The sequence below is a fragment of the Oncorhynchus clarkii genome, chromosome 16 (genome assembly GCF_045791955.1).
Source record: "Oncorhynchus clarkii lewisi isolate Uvic-CL-2024 chromosome 16, UVic_Ocla_1.0, whole genome shotgun sequence".
Taxonomy (NCBI): Eukaryota; Metazoa; Chordata; class Actinopteri; order Salmoniformes; family Salmonidae; genus Oncorhynchus; species Oncorhynchus clarkii.
The window spans coordinates 26,212,388-26,230,172 of record NC_092162.1 but is presented as its reverse complement, the minus strand read 5'-3'; the positions used below and the strand labels follow the sequence as shown (position 1 = coordinate 26,230,172).

The 17,785-nt window shown below is 42.1% G+C and overlaps 1 protein-coding gene across 1 annotated transcript; it reads left to right on the top strand.

Moving 5' to 3' along the window:
* LOC139368264 (post-GPI attachment to proteins phospholipase 3) lies at positions 1-16,344 on the top strand. The gene is made up of 8 exons (XM_071106981.1): positions 1-577; positions 1,203-1,300; positions 8,332-8,484; positions 8,696-8,758; positions 9,522-9,583; positions 9,942-10,078; positions 10,297-10,501; positions 10,835-16,344. Exons 1-8 carry the CDS (start codon positions 364-366, stop codon positions 10,896-10,898), a joined length of 996 nt encoding a protein of 331 aa, XP_070963082.1. The 5' UTR covers positions 1-363; the 3' UTR covers positions 10,899-16,344.
* Positions 16,345-17,785: the final 1,441 nt, after the last annotated feature.

Genomic DNA, 17,785 nt, shown 5'->3' with positions numbered 1-17,785 from the left:
ACTATGACTCATTTGCTCCTATTGGAAACGACCTGCTATGGTCTCTTGGTTTAGTTAGAAAAAATAATCTTTGACTCGAGTCTTTTTTTCGTTATCAACCACCGGCATGCGCAGTGCGCATGTTTATTCACACTTCCTGGTCCGGAATTTGGAAAACTGCACGACAGGAGCGGGGTGAAAAGTACAGCAGTGCATAGTGGACCCCTAGGGCAGTGATCCGCAAAGACACTTCGGGACCTACTCAACTACCGCAGGTGGAATGACGTTCTGGTGATCTGGGTATGGAAAGCTGGGCCTTTTGTTGTCGGCTCTGGGTGACATGAAATTCCGCTGCGGTCGCTACCCCGTGCCAACTCTACGACCATGGCCTCGCCACTGCCCCCCTGCACAGCTGTCATATACTCTGCCCTGGCAATCGTCGCTCTTCTCCTGCTCACGGCGACTGCTGTGAATGCCTCCCAAGGCGACAAGGAGCCAGTTTACCAAGACTGTGTCACGCAATGTGTCCGGACCAACTGCACCGGAGCTCGGCTCAGAGGTTTTCAGTCTACACAGGCGCCTTACATGGCGCTGACAGGTGAGAGTTTTCTGCCGCTGCCACGTTCTGGAAGTTTAAAAACCAGCTAGCTCGCGCTGGGGAACCAGTCGCCAGCCATCTAACGTTACTACTAGAGCAGCATACACTGATATCGTAGCTAGCTAACCAATTTCGTTATCAGTGTGGAAATGAGAAATGCTTAAAATGCATATTGCTGTAATTTAAATGCATGTTTGGCTGTTCTGCATTGGTTAGCTGTTCGTATACTCAGACGGACAGTGTTCCATTTTGGTGATCACTGCACGAGGTACTGCGTGAAGTTTTGATGCCAGTTGAGCATTTGAATTGGTGCTGCTAATTAATTATTTGTGATGCAACAAGCCTTAGCCCATTTGGCTTCTGTCAAATCAATTAACTACAGACTCTCAATGAACATTATGGTGTTGTGTTCCATCAGATAAGTTGGCTTACTGCTGTAGATTGTCAGGAACGACCACAAGGGACAGAAAGTTGGAGTTCTTTGCTAAGCAAGTTCAGAGTAAAAAAGAAGAGTGAACCCATAGGCTGTTGTATTTGAACACTGCCCATTTTATTTAGTTGTGTGTGTGTGTGCTCTCTTTACTACATGTATTTGTCTAACTCCAACTTTCTGTCCCTTGTCCAGGCTGGACGTGTCGTGATGACTGCCGGTACCAGTGCATGTGGCAAACAGTGGGACTTTACCAGGCTGAAGGCTACAGCATCCCACAGTTCCATGGAAAGGTATGGTTCTATGCATTCTATGGTCAACCTTACCGTGAGATCCTTAGTGCAGAGTTATCCAGTGTCAATAAATGGCTTTCGGATAACAACCTTTTTCTGCATCTTAGAAAAACCGAATCCCTCGGTTTTAGTGTCAAAGTGGGCACAAAATCTGAGGTGAGTTACCATGAGTGTGAACTGAATAGGTACCTAAACTGTGAGACTGGTCCTGAAGGTTTTAACAATGTTAAACCAAAAAATGTAAATTCCTAGCTTGGGACATCCAAATATTTGGATAGTGACACCCTAAGGACTCTGGCAGGTGTGCTAGTTCAGTGTCACTTTTGATTGTGTGCACATCATGGTTAACCAGCAGACCCAAACATCTAAAGAATAAGCTACAGACCAATCAAAACAAGCTGGTGAGAATTGTACTGAAGCAATTTAAGCAGCTAGGCTGGCTATCTGTAGAGAAAAGGGTCATATTAATTCAACTGTTCCACAGATTTATTACTGACTCAGCCCCGGGTACCTATCAAATTATTTGACTTATATTAGAGATTTCTGTTGTATAGCACACTGTATTACTTATACAACTAATATAAGGACAGGACATGAGATGGGAGTAGAAATTAACGTGGGCATTGTTTAATGTGTTTCACAGGAAGAACATTCCAAGCATTTCAACGTAGGTAAGCAAGGGGTTACAGGTGCCCTAAAGGGACAAACCTAGAATATCAATACACAACATATTCCTCCCCCTTTGCCTTTGATCACTCGTAAGGAAAAAGTACATATTCACTGTTTTGCCTATTGTTTTCTTTTTAATATAAGTTCTCTTAATGTAAATAAATGATCTTTTCAGAATAACCTTTTCTAAACTAGGGATAGAGGGTAGACTGCCTCAGTCCCCAGACTTAACCCAGGGGTGTATTCTGCCCCAATGTCGGAGGTTAGTCTGAACTAAATAGTCAACTTGTCAGGGGGTCGTCTTTCTCTTGCAGGGTAATGACGACATACAGGTGAGTCTACAGTAACATTATCTCTGAGTGAGTGGTGATGGTGTATGCCCAGACTGGGGTGCAAAAGGTACCCCGAGTAGGCACTCTGGCTGGTTCAGGTGAGTCTGGAGCATTTTCCACATTTGTAGGTTGCTGCAGTGGATGTTCAGGTGATAGGTCGTAGTCATGGTAGGTCTCCAGTAGCTGATCTTGGTTTGTCACTTGACATGAGTCATCTCTGAGGTTGGTTCCTGGCAACAGTTGATCCACGTGTCTCCTCCAGATTATGTTTTCCGGTGTGTGAACTGTGTAGGACACAGGCCCTGTTTGTGCAACCACTGTGGCTGGTATCCACTTTGGACCTTTGCAGTAGTTCTGAGCAAGAACTCTCTCTCCAAATCAAATCAAATTTATTTGTCACATACACATGGTTAGCAGATGTTAATGCGAGTGTAGCGAAATGCTTGTGCTTCTAGTTCCGACAATGCAGTAATAACCAACAAGTAATCTAACCTAACAATTCCAAAACTACTACCTTATACACACAAGTGTAAAGGGATAAAGAATATGTACATAAAGATATATGAATGAGTGATGGTACAGAAGGGCATAGGCAAGATGCAGTAGATGGTATCGAGTACAGTATATACATATGAGATGAGTAATGTAGGGTATGTAAAGCTTCTGTATTTTGCTTTGCTCTGTCTCTCCACCTGTGCTCTCTGTTGTTTCTGTACAACCTGTCTCGTCTTTGGAGGTCTCAGGATGTCGAGTCGCGTGCGATGCTGTCTTTTCATCATGGCTGCCACTTTGGTTGTAGCGTGGGGAGTGTTTCTGTAGGTTAACAGGAAGGTGTTTAGACTTTATCGTTTGGACAAACCTTTCAGCGAGGCCGTTCGTTGCAGGGTGATACGGCGCTGACTGGATGTGCTGAATTCCATTTGCTTCCGTGAATGACCGGAACTCTTCAGACACCAGTTGGGGGCCATTATCACTAACGAGTTGCGTTGGCAAGCTAAAGCGACTGAAGATTGACCGTAGCTCTTCGATGTTTCTCTCCGCTGAGGTGCTCTTCATCACTGTGACCTCAGGCCATTTGCTGTGTGTGTCAACTACGACTAAGAACATACGATCCTCCAGTGGGCCTGCATAGTCTATGTGAACTTGCTGCCAAGGCTCCTCTGGGAAGTCCCATGGGTGTAGTAGCGCTAGCTGAGGTAGGTTCCTCATCTTTTGACATGCAGAACATGACTTGACCTTGTCTTCGATAGCTGCATCCAGACCTGGCCATCAAAAGTGAGTTCTTCAGGCACCTGCCTTCTCAGTGGCGGCGTTATGATGACTCAAAAACCCCATAGCAAGCATCCAAACTGAACTGTGAGCTCGTTTCTCCTCACTAGGTAAGGTTGTAGGCTGTCCGACATCTCTCCTTTTCCACAAGTGACAATGTCCACGACCTCAGACATCACTGGATCAGTGTGGGTGAACCTTTTCACTTGGACAGATGTAACTGGGGCGTTCGTCACTTCCTTGAAGTAGAAGATTTCAGCCTGGGAGTGCTCAGTGTGTGCGACAGGTAAGGGAAGCCTTGAGAGGCCGTCTGCATTGCAGTGCTGCTCAGACCTTCTGTACTTGATATCGTACTGGTGAGCAGATAACAATAACGCCCATCGCTGCATGCGGCTGTCTGCAAGCGACGGAATGCCGGTGTGGGGACCAAAGATGGAGGTGAGGGGTCTATGGTCCGTCAGCAGTGTGAATCGTCGGCCAAACAGAAACTGATTACATTTCTTAACTCCAAACACAATGGCGAGTGCTTCACTCTCTATCTGTGCATAATTGCTCTCGGCTTTACTTAAGGTCCGTGATGCAAAAGCAATTGGCCTTTCTTCACCTGATGGCATGATGTGTGAGACAACAGCACCAATGCCATAAGGCGATGCATCACATGCCAACTGTAATGGCAAGTTGGGGTTGAAGTGGGTTAGGGCCTCTGACTGAGCTAAGGCTGTTTTCACTTTCTTGAAGGCCTCCTCACGTCTGTCTGTCCACTTCCACTGTTTGGTTTTGTTAAAAAGTTAATGTAGTGGCTTTAACATGTTAGCTAGGTTTGGCACAAACTTTGCGTAGTATGTCAGTAGTCCTAAGAATGATCTCAGCTGACTCACGTTCTGTGGGGATGGAGCTTCCGCAACGGCCTTCACCTTCGATGGCGCCTTGTGGAGCCCCGAACTGTCAATGACGTGGCCCAGATACTCAACAGAGGTACTCATACTCGCATTTGTCCTTTCGAACCCTCAGACCGTACTCCAATCTCTGTAGTGTAGCGTTCAGGTTTCTCAGGTGCTCCTGCTCGTCTTTGCCGGTGATGAGTTGATCATCGAGGTAACATTGGACCCCAGTGAGCCCGCTCAGTATCTGGTCAATAGCTCTTTGTCTGAAAGGGACAAAATATGCAAAAATTCTTCCCCTTCAGACAGGGTATCACTTTGTTCATCCTCTGTGTGCTCCATTTTATGTACTTCCTGAAGTCGCTTTTCCTTTGTTCAGTACTTTTGTTTGATTGTCTTTTTGTTTTTACACGCATGTTCAATGTGACCCTTTTTTCCACAACTTCTGCAGTCGAAGTCTTTGCACCAACACTCCTCTGCTTGGTGACCTGGTTTCCCACAGCGATAGCATGGGTTGCCACCCCCTGCCTTTGTTTTTTAACCACGTAGACACCTTATGCTGTTGTGCGTCTTTATTTGCCATTTCCATTGACGTACTCACTTCTATTGCCTTCTGCAATGTTAAGTTACTCTCGGTCAAAAGGCGTTTCTGAATTGCCTCGCTGCGCATGCCACACACTATCATGTATAGTGTCACCCATTGATCGGCCAAATTCAGTGTTCAGATAACTGTTTCAATACAGCCACAAACTGTGAGATTGATTCCCTCTCCTCTTGATTTCTCTTATGAAACTGGAATCTCTCTGCGATCATCAGTGGTTTGGGAGAATGTCCTTTTAAGGTAGCCACAATTTCATCATATGATTTATCACCAGGTTTTTCAAGCGTTACTAGGCTGGGTAGTAGATTGAATGTTTTTCCTCCCATAACAGTCAAAAATGTTGGCACAACAACTTCTGCTTTAATTCCATTTGACAACACAAAGAACTCAAAACGTTTTGTGTAAGAACTCCATTGTTCCACAGATTCATCAAATGTCCCTATATTTCCAATTGATGCAGACATTTTCGGTTTATTTTTCATTCTCACACTTTTCAGACAGTCCCTTACTCCCAGACCCTTTTTTCCCTTTCTTTTAACTCACTCTAACTTCACTTTCTCCCGCAGCGAAACTCTTCCTATCCCTCGAGGCACTCGTGGCCATGACATCAAAGGCTAGCTAGCCTGTTGACCCTAGGGGGCACTATTTTCATTTTTGGAAAAATAACGTTCCCAAAGTAAACGGGCTATTTTGTCAGGACCAGATGCTAGAATATGCATATAATTGACAGCTTAGGATAGAAAACACTAAAGTTTCCAAAACTGTAAAAATATTGTCTGTGAGTATAACAGAACTGATATTGCAGGCAAAAGTCTGAGAAAAATCCAATCAGGAAGGGACTCTGATTTAGAAAGCGCTGCGTTCCTATGCGTCCCTATTGATCAGTGAATGAGATATCAACCAGATTCCTTTTCTATGGCTTCCCTAATGTGTCTAGTGTCACAATACATCGTTTCAGGCTTTTATTTTGAAAAATGAGCCTGAACGTCAACATTGTGTCAGTGGTCAGCTGGAGTCTCTTAGTGTTTTGTGCGTAACACACAAATACGGCCATTGTTTCTCTCTTTCCTACTAAGAAGGCATCTGTCCCGGTTGGTATATTATCAAATAGATATTTGAAAAACACCTTGAGGATTGATTATAAACAACGTTTGCCATGTTTCTGTCGATGTTATGGAGCTAATTTGGAATATTTTTTCGGGGGTTGTCGTGACTGCAATTTCCGGTCGAATTCTCAGCCAAACGTGAAGAACTAACGGAGTTATTTCGGCTACAAAAATAATATTTTCGGAAAAAAGGAACATTTGCTATCTAACTGGGAGTCTTGTGAGTGAAAACATCCGAAGCTCATCAAAGGTAAACAATTTAATTTGATTGCTTTTCTGATTTTTGTAACCAGGTTGCCTGCTGCTAGCTAGGCATAATGCTATGCTAGGCTATCGATAAACTTACACAAATGCTTGTCTTGCTTTGGCTGTAAAGCATATTTTCTAAATCTGAGATGACAGGGTGATTAACAAAAGGCTAAGCTGTGTTTCAATATACTTCACTTGTGATTTCATGAATATGAATATTTTCTAGTAATATTTATGTCCGTTGCGTTATGCTAATTAGTGTCAGTTGATAACAACGCTCCCGGATCTGGGATGGGTAGTTACAAGAGGCTAGCATCACTCGACTGGCAAGCTCCACGTTTTCTTTGCGTCTTTCTACAGCGAAAAAAAATAAAGAACCAATTTAACTCATAATTTCTGCCGAAATTAATAAAAAATGAAAAGCTGATATATCTTAAGTCAATAAGTATTCAAACCCTTTTTTTTTATGGCAAGCCTAAATAACTTCAGGAGTAAAAATGTGCTTAACATGTCAGTCCTTGCAACTTATTAACTAACTATGTGTGCAATAATGGTGTTTAACATAATTTTTGAATGACTACCCCATCTCTGTACCCCACACATGCAATTATCTGTAAGGTCACTCAGTTGAGCAGTGAATTTCAAGCACAGATTCAATGACAAAGTCCAGGGAGGTTTTCCAATGCCTCACATGGGTAATAAAAAATGAAAAAGCAGACATTGAATATACCTTTGAGCATGGTGAAGTTATTAATTACATTTTGGATAGTGTATCAATCATAGGAGGCTGCTGAGGGAGAATGGCTCATAATACTGACCAGAATGGAGCAAATGGAATGGCATCAAACACCTGGCAACCATGATGCGGGCCTTCTAGGCAGAGTTCCTCTCTCCAGTGTCTGTGTTCTTTTTCCCATCTTAATCTTTTATTTTTATTGGCCAGTCTGAGATATGGCTTCTTCTTTGCAACTCTGCCTAGAAGGCCAGCATCCCGGAGTCGCCTCTTCACTGTTGACATTGAGACTGGTGTTTTGCGGGTACTATTTAATGAAGCTGCCAGTTGAGGACTTGTGAGGCGTCTGTTTCTCAAACTAGACACACTAATGTACTTGTCCTCTTGCTCAGTTGTGTACCGGAGCCTTGCGCTGTTCTGTGAAGGGAGTAGTACACAGCATTGTACGAGATATTCAGTTTCTTGGCAATTTCTCACATGGAATAGACTTCATTTCTCAGATTTCAAGAATTGACGTACGAGTTTCAGAAGAAAGGTCTTTGTTTCTGGCCATCTTGAGCCTTTAATCAAACCCACAAATGCTGAACCTCCAGGTACTCAACTAGTCTAAAGAAGGCCGGTTTTATTGCTTCTTTAATCAGAACAACAGTTTTCAGCTGTGCTAACATAATTGCAAAAGGGTTTTCTAATGATCAATTAGCCTTTTTTAAATTATAAACTTGGATTAGCTAACACACTGTGCCGGTTACTGATAATGGGCCTCTATACGCCTATGTAGATATTCCATAAAAAAATCTGCTGTTTCCAGCTACAATAGTAATTTACAACATTGTATTTCTGATCAATTTGATGTTATTTTAATGGACAAAAAAATTGCTTTTCTTTCAAAAACAAGGACATTTCTTAGTGAGCCCAAACTTTTGAACGGTAGTGTATGTTGTGTGCGTTTTATTTAACTAGCAGCCCTTGATCAGTATTAGCCCTGCTAATTCAAGTGGTTAAAGTCCTTGATTAGTTGGATAAGGTGCGCTAGTACTGCAATATATCAAAATAGTGGAACGATTTGGGGGTACTCAAGGAGAGGTTTAGAAATGAACCACTAGGCTATATATATGGGGATAATGAAAGACTAGGAGTCACTCACTCTATTTTGTCTCACTCTTTCCTTCTTTGTCCTGCTCTCTTCTACAGTGGCCATTTGCGCGGTTCCTGTGCTTCGAGGAGCCAGCATCTGCTCTGGCCTCTCTGCTCAACGGCCTGGCCTGCCTTCTGATGCTGCTGCGCTACCGCAGCTCTGTGCCACGCCAGAGCCCTATGTACTACACCATCACCGCCTTCTCTCTGGTGTGTTTGACTGTGTTTGTTTCGTGCGTGTGTCATGTGTAAGACAGAGGTCCACCAAGACTTACACCATTGTAGCATTTTCCTATACATTGTAATGTGTGCATTTGAGTGTACATAACTTTTTAGAAACTTAACTTAACCTTTTTTGCTTATTCATATTAAAGTATACTTATGTAAACTTGTTTTTTTAATAAGTTCTCTTTTTTTTCAGGTTTCTCTCAATGCTTGGTTCTGGTCCACAGTGTTCCACACCCGGGACACCTATCTCACCGAGGTAATGGTCAAAACCATAACCTAATAATCATAATCAGCCTAATAATCATAACCTACCTAACCTTCATACAGCAAGTGGTTAATACAGCATGTGTTACAATTAGGGTATAGCCATCTGTGACACATAGCATACGTTGAGAAACCAGGGTAGAAATCAATTCCTGTTGAATTGGACACATTTCTCAATAGAAATGCAGTTTGTTTTCTCAATTGAGTGAAATTTGGATGGAATAAAAGCCCCAACCCTGACAATCAGTTTGGATTTGCGGGTAGCTAGAACATACTTTAAGCTACAGTGTGATTCATTCAATGCCAAACCATCTGCCAGGACAAGAGAAAGCTTCCACTCAATATTTTATAACAAACAGGCAATTAGCTAATCAGATGAACCAAACTCTAGGGTCTAATGACATTGTTGTCTTGTGCTGCCATTAAAATGTATGATCCTCAGATTACATCAGTCCGATTCAGATAGACCTCTCTCTACCAGTCACCAATTTTGTGGTGTTCAATTCATGAGTTGAAAACGACCTATTTATTTTCTATGAACATTTTTCAATTCATGAATTAGGATGCAGCGTAATAATTCGGATGGAACTGTTAACAGGCATTTGCCATGGATTGTTGTCAATAACTAACACCTCATGACCAATCCCTTGATGTCGAGGGTGATCTCTTCACTGTTTTTTGTTGTTGGGCAGAACTAACCGTTTTGTAAGCAAAATATATATTTGCCAATTTGTTTGTATTTACCTTTCTTCAAGAAAATGGACTACTTCTGTGCATCTGCTGTCATCCTCTACTCCATCTACTTATGCTGTGTGAGGTAAGTTTAAAAACAGGATTTTTTTCCCTCATACTTTTTCCTCAAGAAATATTGTTGATTAACCCCTATGACATACGGTAAAAACACTGAAGGATCATTGACAAAGACAAACTGCATCAGTATAGAATCGACCTCAATAAGCCGTGAGTGATAATATTTATGTTTTATCTTATGTTAATATACATACATAGCTGTTGCGGTTGGCAACAAATATTTCCTTCCATAAAGTGCTTTATTCCTGGGTTTGTTAATAGATGGCTCGTAAACACAAGGAAAATATGAAAGGTGATTATTAACCTCTGTGTGGTTCTATTTTAGGACAGTGTATGATATGACATTGACCCTTATATCTCCCCAGGACGTTGGGGCTGAAGAGGCCGGGGGTGTCCAGCATGGTAGGGGTTCTGCTCATCCTGGCCTTCACCTCCCACGTGTCTTACCTGACCTTCGTCAGCTTCGACTATGGTTACAACATGGCTGCCAACGCCACCATAGGTACGCTTAACCGTACCTTAATCCATAACAAGCAAAAAATACAAATATTTAATTCTAGTCAATTGTTCCCATGGTAACATTCACTTTAGCATTTCCCTGCTTGCGGTCAGTCTCAATCTCTTTCGTTTTCCCTACCACACTATCCCCTACCCCTTCCTCCCTCTCTCTCCTCATTCCCGCCTCTCTCCACCACCTCCTGTTCCCTGTCCCTCCCACAGGCATAGTGAACCTGCTGTGGTGGCTGTGTTGGTGCTGGCAGAACCGGCGGACACTGCCCTACTGGTGGAAGTGTGGCGTGGTGGTGGTGCTGCTCCATGGCCTGGCCCTGCTGGAGTTGCTCGACTTCCCGCCGCTGTTCTGGGTCCTGGATGCCCATGCAGTCTGGCACCTCAGCACTGTGCCTGTGCATTTCCTCTTTTACAGGCACGTATACCTCTTGTCTATCGATCTATTCCAGTGGAAGCTGATAGATAGAGAAATGGGGAGGCCAGGCTCATTGTAATGGATACTTGCTCCCACTTACTCTACAGAGCACTTTTTCATGTTTTTGAAAGCTATAAACAGAGCTCACTCATGTTCTTCCTACTCCAAAAGTAGTCCTCGTGGATAATCCATAAAAGGACAGCACTTGAAACCTTTCAATAGCTTCCCCTCAACCTTTACACAACCATCATCCAACATCTAGGCTTGCATTTGTTTTGCACCTCTATTCCAAAACCAACTTTGTCTCTTTTTTTTTATTCTTCCCCTCGACAGTTTCTTGATAGACGACAGTCTCCATCTACTCAACACAGAGAAGACTGGTGTGAAACTGGAGTAGCAGGAGCTCGTCACCACTTAACCCCACCTCTTTCCTCACTCACCAATCAAGGCAGCCGGACACCAGAATGGGGTGGAGCTCAGTCGCCATGCCTACCTGCACAGCACCTGCGCATCTATGAATTCCATCAAAGTATAGACTTTTTTGTTGTTGACCGTTTCATGTTTTTTGGGGGGTTGTTGAAATTATTTGGAGTATTTATTTTTCTTGACTTGATTGATGTTTGCATTCAGTAAGCTTTGCCTTGTATAGAGTGAGAAATAAGGCCCCTTTGTCATCAAACTTGATCTAAATACTATATTGATTCATAGAATCCTGGACATTTACACAGTAGACTCGATGCACATTGGGTATCCACCGGCAATCGTACGCATGCATATCGATTTGATTGAAGGCCTCTACAGAATAGGCATCGTAGGCTTGAAGTTAGTCCCATAACAGGCACGGAACACATTAGCTGTGTCAAAATCGGGCATTTTGAAAGTGATCAAAAACGGGCCTTCATTCCTGGGTCATGTTCAATAGGCACGAAACGGAAGAAAGTGGTCTAAAACGGAGAGGTTCCATCTGAACTTGTCCAATGAGAAACGGTGTGCCCTAATTAACATAACCCTCTTGTCCATGAGGTCACGGTTTATGTTTACATTATAGAAGCTGCAGCCACCAGATGGCTCCACTACCACCCATAAATGGAATCCACTCTCGGCACAACACTGCATGTGCCCAAGTCTGTCTGTGCCAAAAGTGGCCTTACATACACAGGGAGAGAGGTGCCCGCTGTCAGGGTGGGGGTGCCAGCATATTGTTCTGGAGTGTGGGGGAAGGGGACCAGGGAGTATGTTTGGAGGCCATTCCAGCTGACTTTTTTTCTCTCTCTCGCCATCTCACCTTTATTTTTGCGCCTATGCTATTTCCATTGCTGCTTCTTTTAGTTGATATTCTTTTAAAATGGATTTTCAAGTGAGAATTTGTATTTGTTGCCATTTAGGATTTGACATTGTGTTGATTGTTTTTCTCGGTTATGATCACTTTATTTTTTTGGGGGGGGGGTGTGTTATCATTTAATGGAAGTCTTATTTTAATTCACCTTGATTGCCTTTCTGTGTGAGGGGGGAAAAGGAGAGATGGGAGCAGGACAATAGGATAGAAGTATAGAGTTGTGGACAGGGGGAGTGTACTGTGCAGTGAACCTATTGTACTTAACAAGTGAGGGTCAGACACAGGGGGTAACTGATGACACCTGGTTTACTGTGTGTGCCCCGCCCCCAGTTTTGGATGTGTTTGGATGCATTGCACCCATGGTCTCAATATCACACACTACTCGATGCTGAGATGCTACCACACCACTCTGGAGAATGTTTTCTCTCCACTTTTGCCTTACATGTATGTAACACCCTGCCTTGTCATTTTGTTGTTTGTGTATGTCCATTACACAATCTGTAGGCTTGGTAACTTATTACCATTTCCTTTGCCACATTTAACCATCTGCCTTTCCTATGTTGCTCTCTAGAACTAAACATTTGGCAACTAAATTGTAATAGCTTGAATTCATACAAAGTATGACTCTCTTTCCATGTGTTTGCTGTGCCATAGTTATGTGCACTTTGTGTATGCATGTAGCCGTGTGTGTGCATTCTAAATTCTGTCCACGCCTTTGTATGTGAGCATGTGAACAATGAAGAGTATGTGTCGCTCATGCCTCTTCTCAAGGTTCTGTTATTGCTGAGAGAGCATATATATATATATATATATATATATATATATATATATATATATATATATATATATATGAGAGAGACCCCCTGTGTGTGGCTTCACTGAAAGCCAGAGGAAGTGATATGTGGGGGAAGAGGGTTTCAGGAATAGTAACAGAGGACTTAGATTAAAAACAGTTTTGTTTTGAATCATATTATTTGCTTTATTATTTTGTTCCCCATGTGCTTTTTATAAACCATTGACATTCACCTTATGATATTGTCTGAATCCAAAACAAGGCAAGTCAACCCTTTGCTTTAGTCACTGTGGGAGTTATTTTAGTTCACTGGAAGCTAAAATGAAGGCAATGCCAAAACAGGACTCTGTTTCTATACAATACGATCTCAAAATGGAGACATCTCTTATCAACAACATTGTTCCATATTCAATTTGTCTACATATTTCATAGCCCACCTGGCCTCAAGATGGCAGTATAAACAACCCAAAAATATGAATAATACCACCTTGTGGCCGGTTGGGCTACATATTTCATATTACCTACTGTGATTGTAAGAGTGAAAACTACTGGTAGTTTATTATTTATAAATGACAACCGTGTACTAATACTTCTGCTCAGTCCAGGAAGCAAGTTGATAACCTCTTTGAACAAAGTTAGATATCTCTTCCTGGTGTTGAATCGACCAACCTTAGAATTTAAGGATGTTACAAAAAAGAACCCTGGCCAATATTCAGAGGTGAAATGTTTAGAACAAAGAAATCTGTTCAGATAAAAATATTAGTAATACAGCTGACACAATCCCTAGTCTACCTGACAGATAATCATAATATCTTCTCCACAATTTCTATCTCAATGTTCTATTATGTGGCACCAACCTGAACAGGCCTCTGATGTTGTACTACTGTAACTCCAGGAACTGTTCTAATGATCCCTGATGACAACTCACTAAAGCACTTGTGTCCAAAATGGCACCCTATTCCCTACACAGTGCACTGTCTGTCCCAAATGGCACCCTATTCCCTGCATAGTGCGCGACTTTTGACCAGGGTATGTTTTTATCTGAGATTTACCCCAGTGGTTTAACCAAAAGGCTCATACTTTTCTGTAATAAGACATGGCACATTTTCTGGTTGATGATCGTCAAGTTGATCACCAGTCCTCAAGAGTGCCCCACTGACAAGGGTATGTATGGTGAGGTATTGTCTAGTGCAGGGCTCTCCAACCCTGTTCCTGGAAAGATACTGTCCTCTAGGTTTCACTACAACCCTAATCTGGTGCACCTGATTCTAATAATTAGCTGGTTAATATGAATGGGTAGTTAGAGAGAGAACCCACAGGGCCATAGCTCTCCAGGAACAGGGTTGAAGAGCCCTGGGGTCTTATTTGTAAACCGTGCGTATGTACAAAATATAACCCAAAATGTGCATGCGCCAGTTCACACAAAAGTTGGTATTTATAAAAATGGAACTTGACTTGAGAATGCTCTCACCTCCCCACAAAATTTAGACCAGGAGTATTCAACTTTTACCCTACGAGGGCCGGAGACTGCTGGTTTTCTGTTCAACCCGATAATTAATTGCACACACCTGTTGTCCCAGGTCTAAGTCAGTCCCTGATTTATAGGGGAACAATGAAAAATGCTGTGGAACTGGCTTCAAGGTCCAGAGTTAGGTTTGAAGGGTTTAGACCATGTGTATGCACATCTGCTAATGGTTGAAATATTGTATTGCAAGCTGGCATGTAAATATTTTGTGCAAATAGGGGATATGATGATAAGCTTATTCATGATAAACTAAAAACAGGAAAACAGTAACAAGAATGCAATCATTTGCCATTAGTGAGGAGCGAAAATGTTTGTTTTTTACTTTTAGCCCCGTATTCAATCCCAGGCTGTGTCACAACTGGCCGTGATCGGGAGTCCCATAGGGCGGCACACAATTGGCCCAGCGTCGTCCGGGTTAGGGGAGGGTTTGGCTGGGGGGGCTTTACTTGGCTCATTGTGCTCTAGCGACTCCTTGTGGTGGGCCGGGCGCCTGCAGGCTGACTTCGGTTGTCAGTTGAACAATGTTTTCTCTGACACACTGGTGCGGCTGGCTTCCGGGTTAAGCGGACGGGTGTTAAGAAGCGTGATTTGGCGGGTTATGTTTTGGAGGACGCATGGCTCGGCCTTTGCCTCCTGAGCCCATTGGGGATTTACCGCAATGAGACAAGATCGAAAAAGGGGGTAAAAAATAGGAATCTTTTACTATTTTATTTGCATAACCATTGCAGAATATATTCCTCACCTTTCTGGCTGTGATGGGTTCATATTCCCAAAATGAGCCATAGCCTACAACAAATGACCATGCACATCTCATTTAATTGGACCTAGTAGCCTAGTCATTAGATAGGCTAGTTCAAGTTTTGCCATATTATATGCAGCACATTGTATAATATTTATAATACTGGTAAACAGTTGAATTTAACAGCTGATCTTTTACATTGAAGTAGGCCTATGTTTCAATTTTTTGTCATGTGCACAAGTACAGTGAAATGCCTTTCTTGCTTGCTCTTTCCCAACAGTCCACTAGTGAATATCAGTATATTATAACATATATTATAACAATAACATTTTTAAAAAAAGACAGGTCAAGTAGAACAAAAATACATGAGAAATATTACTGTAAAGTACTGTAATTGCATTTTTTTGAGTAGCCTTGCCCTGCAGTACTATGATTCAGAATTCGCAGGCAGTCCATAATATTTAGGTTGGCGGGAAAAGTCTCTATTAAACATTGTTGAATTCAAACATTCTGCTGACAGGTCCACAACAATTTGCCATTGTTTTGATGTTTAGAAACCATTGCAGCGGGAAGTAGAGGCGCTGAGGGTGCTGCAGCCCCAACAATACCTATTTAATCTCAGATCCTATACCAAGGTAGAACATAGAAACCCAATAAATCTGTTGAACAACTGTTGTCTTCTACATGCTATGGCCTAATAATGCCAACAATGGTTCCAAATTATACAGCAAAAAATGGCGTATTACCATAAAAGGTGAATGGAGGCGTTTTCCAGGCAGAGTTTTAATGCCTGTTCACAAGTGCACAGTTTTACAACAGGTCTGATTTATAACGGGAAACATGCATGCGCCAAGTTTATCAATCTCAATATTTTTGTATGTGTGCAGACTTTTCAGAAATTTACGCAACGATTATACAATAGGCCCCCTGGTCTGGTGACTCAAAGACAGAAACTCTGTGGTCTAGTAGTGTAATACCTCGCTATTAGCTTGTCAGCGGGCGCTCTTGAGTTCAGCACTAGAAAATAGTGCACTGGTTTTATTCGAGAAAAGACAGGGCAGTACTTTAGAGGTACGTTTTATTTGAATGAATGTTCTGCTAGTTAATCGATGTCAAGACATTTAAGTGGCAGTGTTGGCATGAATTATCTGTAGAAAACGTTACGCTTAGCTATGCAGCTAACGTAAATGTGAAAGAAAGTGTGCATGAACATCACTTAGGCCTACCTGAACCAGAGACGTTGAATATGGCGATTCTCCTTTAAGCCTAGGAAGCAGACATTCAACTTGCCATTCACCAGGTTTTCAAGCTTAATAATGTCAAAGTATGTTCGGTACTTACCAAAGAATGTTGAGTTGAGTTTTGCTGATCAATTATTGTCAATCCTGCCGTCACAGCTGGTATGTACTTCCAAAAAAGGTCTAAATAAAAAGTTACATGCTACTGAAAATTTTTATTTTCTGGAAATAATCAAAGTTTATTGCGCCAAATCCACCTTTTCTGCACCTCCAATAAAATCAGTCTTTATTGCCATTGTAGATTTCAACGCGCATACAGGTGCACACCAAGGGGCCAGGGTTCTGGTCTAGAAGCACAGATTCAACTGCTCCTACAGTGTTGTTTCATACTTCAGTTTTTAACTGACGACTGGTCCAGAAAAACAATTTCCATGGATGGCCACAAAGAGAAATCAGATGAGAAATCCTTCTCCATAGATGCTGTATACCACGTTTTTTAAAGACTGGTCCTGTGGTTCTGGAGAAAAGACATTATAACCTCTTTAAAAAATCCAAATAAATCCATCTTTGGGGAAGTTAGGTACTGGTAAATGTATTCCTTTTATGCAAATGTATGCATTTTTAATTAATTTTATAGTTCCTAAACTACAATAGTTATGTAATTGTAAGACCTTTGTACAGTTGGTCTAGTGTCTGTAGCTTAAACTGTTAGAGAGCTGTATAACATTTTCAAAACCAAACACTAGGTTGCCATTGACAACCATTGTGTTTTATGCGATTTCATAAAGTTATAATGCGCAGTAATAATGTTTTATGGCAGGACTTGTGCTATTATCAGACCTTCTGGGAAAAAACCCTGGGAAATAATTTTAAAAGTTTAAAAGTTTTAAGTGAAATATTTGCTATTGTCTGAATCCCGAAAAAGACAGGAAATTCAAAAGCAAATTTGACCTATGCACTAACAAGGCTTTTCAGCATAAGCAGCTTTATTGATCTAATGTACTTCAACAACAGGTGTACTCACATTGGATGGGTTTTATTACAATTCAAACCTTCTCTCAAACAACCTATACTCTTAAAGTAGGGTTTACCCCATTAATGTACTTGGTAATGTAAATGTGTTTTTTATGACAATTAGACTAAGCTCATGAGGCTTTTATTAGATACGTTATAATATTCAAAAATCAATGGGTATGTGTAAATAATAAAAAATGTTCTTCCCTGAGCAGGAGGTCAGCGTACCCTCGGCCCAGATGTTTGTCCGCTGCTGTCGACGTACCTGGAGAAGAGCCAGAGTGGTTATTCTCAAGACCAACTCCAGGTATCGTCGACAAGCGGACCCTCGCCAGACCCCAGCACCTCGCTACCGCACGCCCTGATCTGCCCTGATCTGTTTCACCTGTCCTTGTGATTGTCTCCACCCCCTCCAGGTGTCGCTTATTCTCCCCAGTGTATTTATCCCTGTGTTTCCTGTCTCTCTGTGCCAGTTCGTCTTGTATGTTTCCAAGTCAACCAGTGTATTTTTCCCGTTCTCTTTTTGATAGTCTTCCCGGTTTGGACTCCTGCCTAACTCTGGACTACTTTCCCGCCTGCCTGATCATCCTGTCTGCCCTAACCTTAATTCTGCCTGCCCTTTGGTACCTTTTGAACTCT

What these genes read in the sequence shown, in the direction of transcription:
- LOC139368264 (XM_071106981.1), top strand. Translation starts at nt 364, where the DNA reads ATGGCCTCGCCACTGCCCCCCTGCACAGCTGTCATATACTCTGCCCTG. An exon ending in ATCTACTTATGCTGTGTGAG is followed by an intron (nt 9,584 to 9,941) that starts GTAAGTTTAAAA and finishes ATATCTCCCCAG; the next exon opens with GACGTTGGGGCTGAAGAGGC. An exon ending in GGCTGCCAACGCCACCATAG is followed by an intron (nt 10,079 to 10,296) that starts GTACGCTTAACC and finishes TCCCTCCCACAG; the next exon opens with GCATAGTGAACCTGCTGTGG.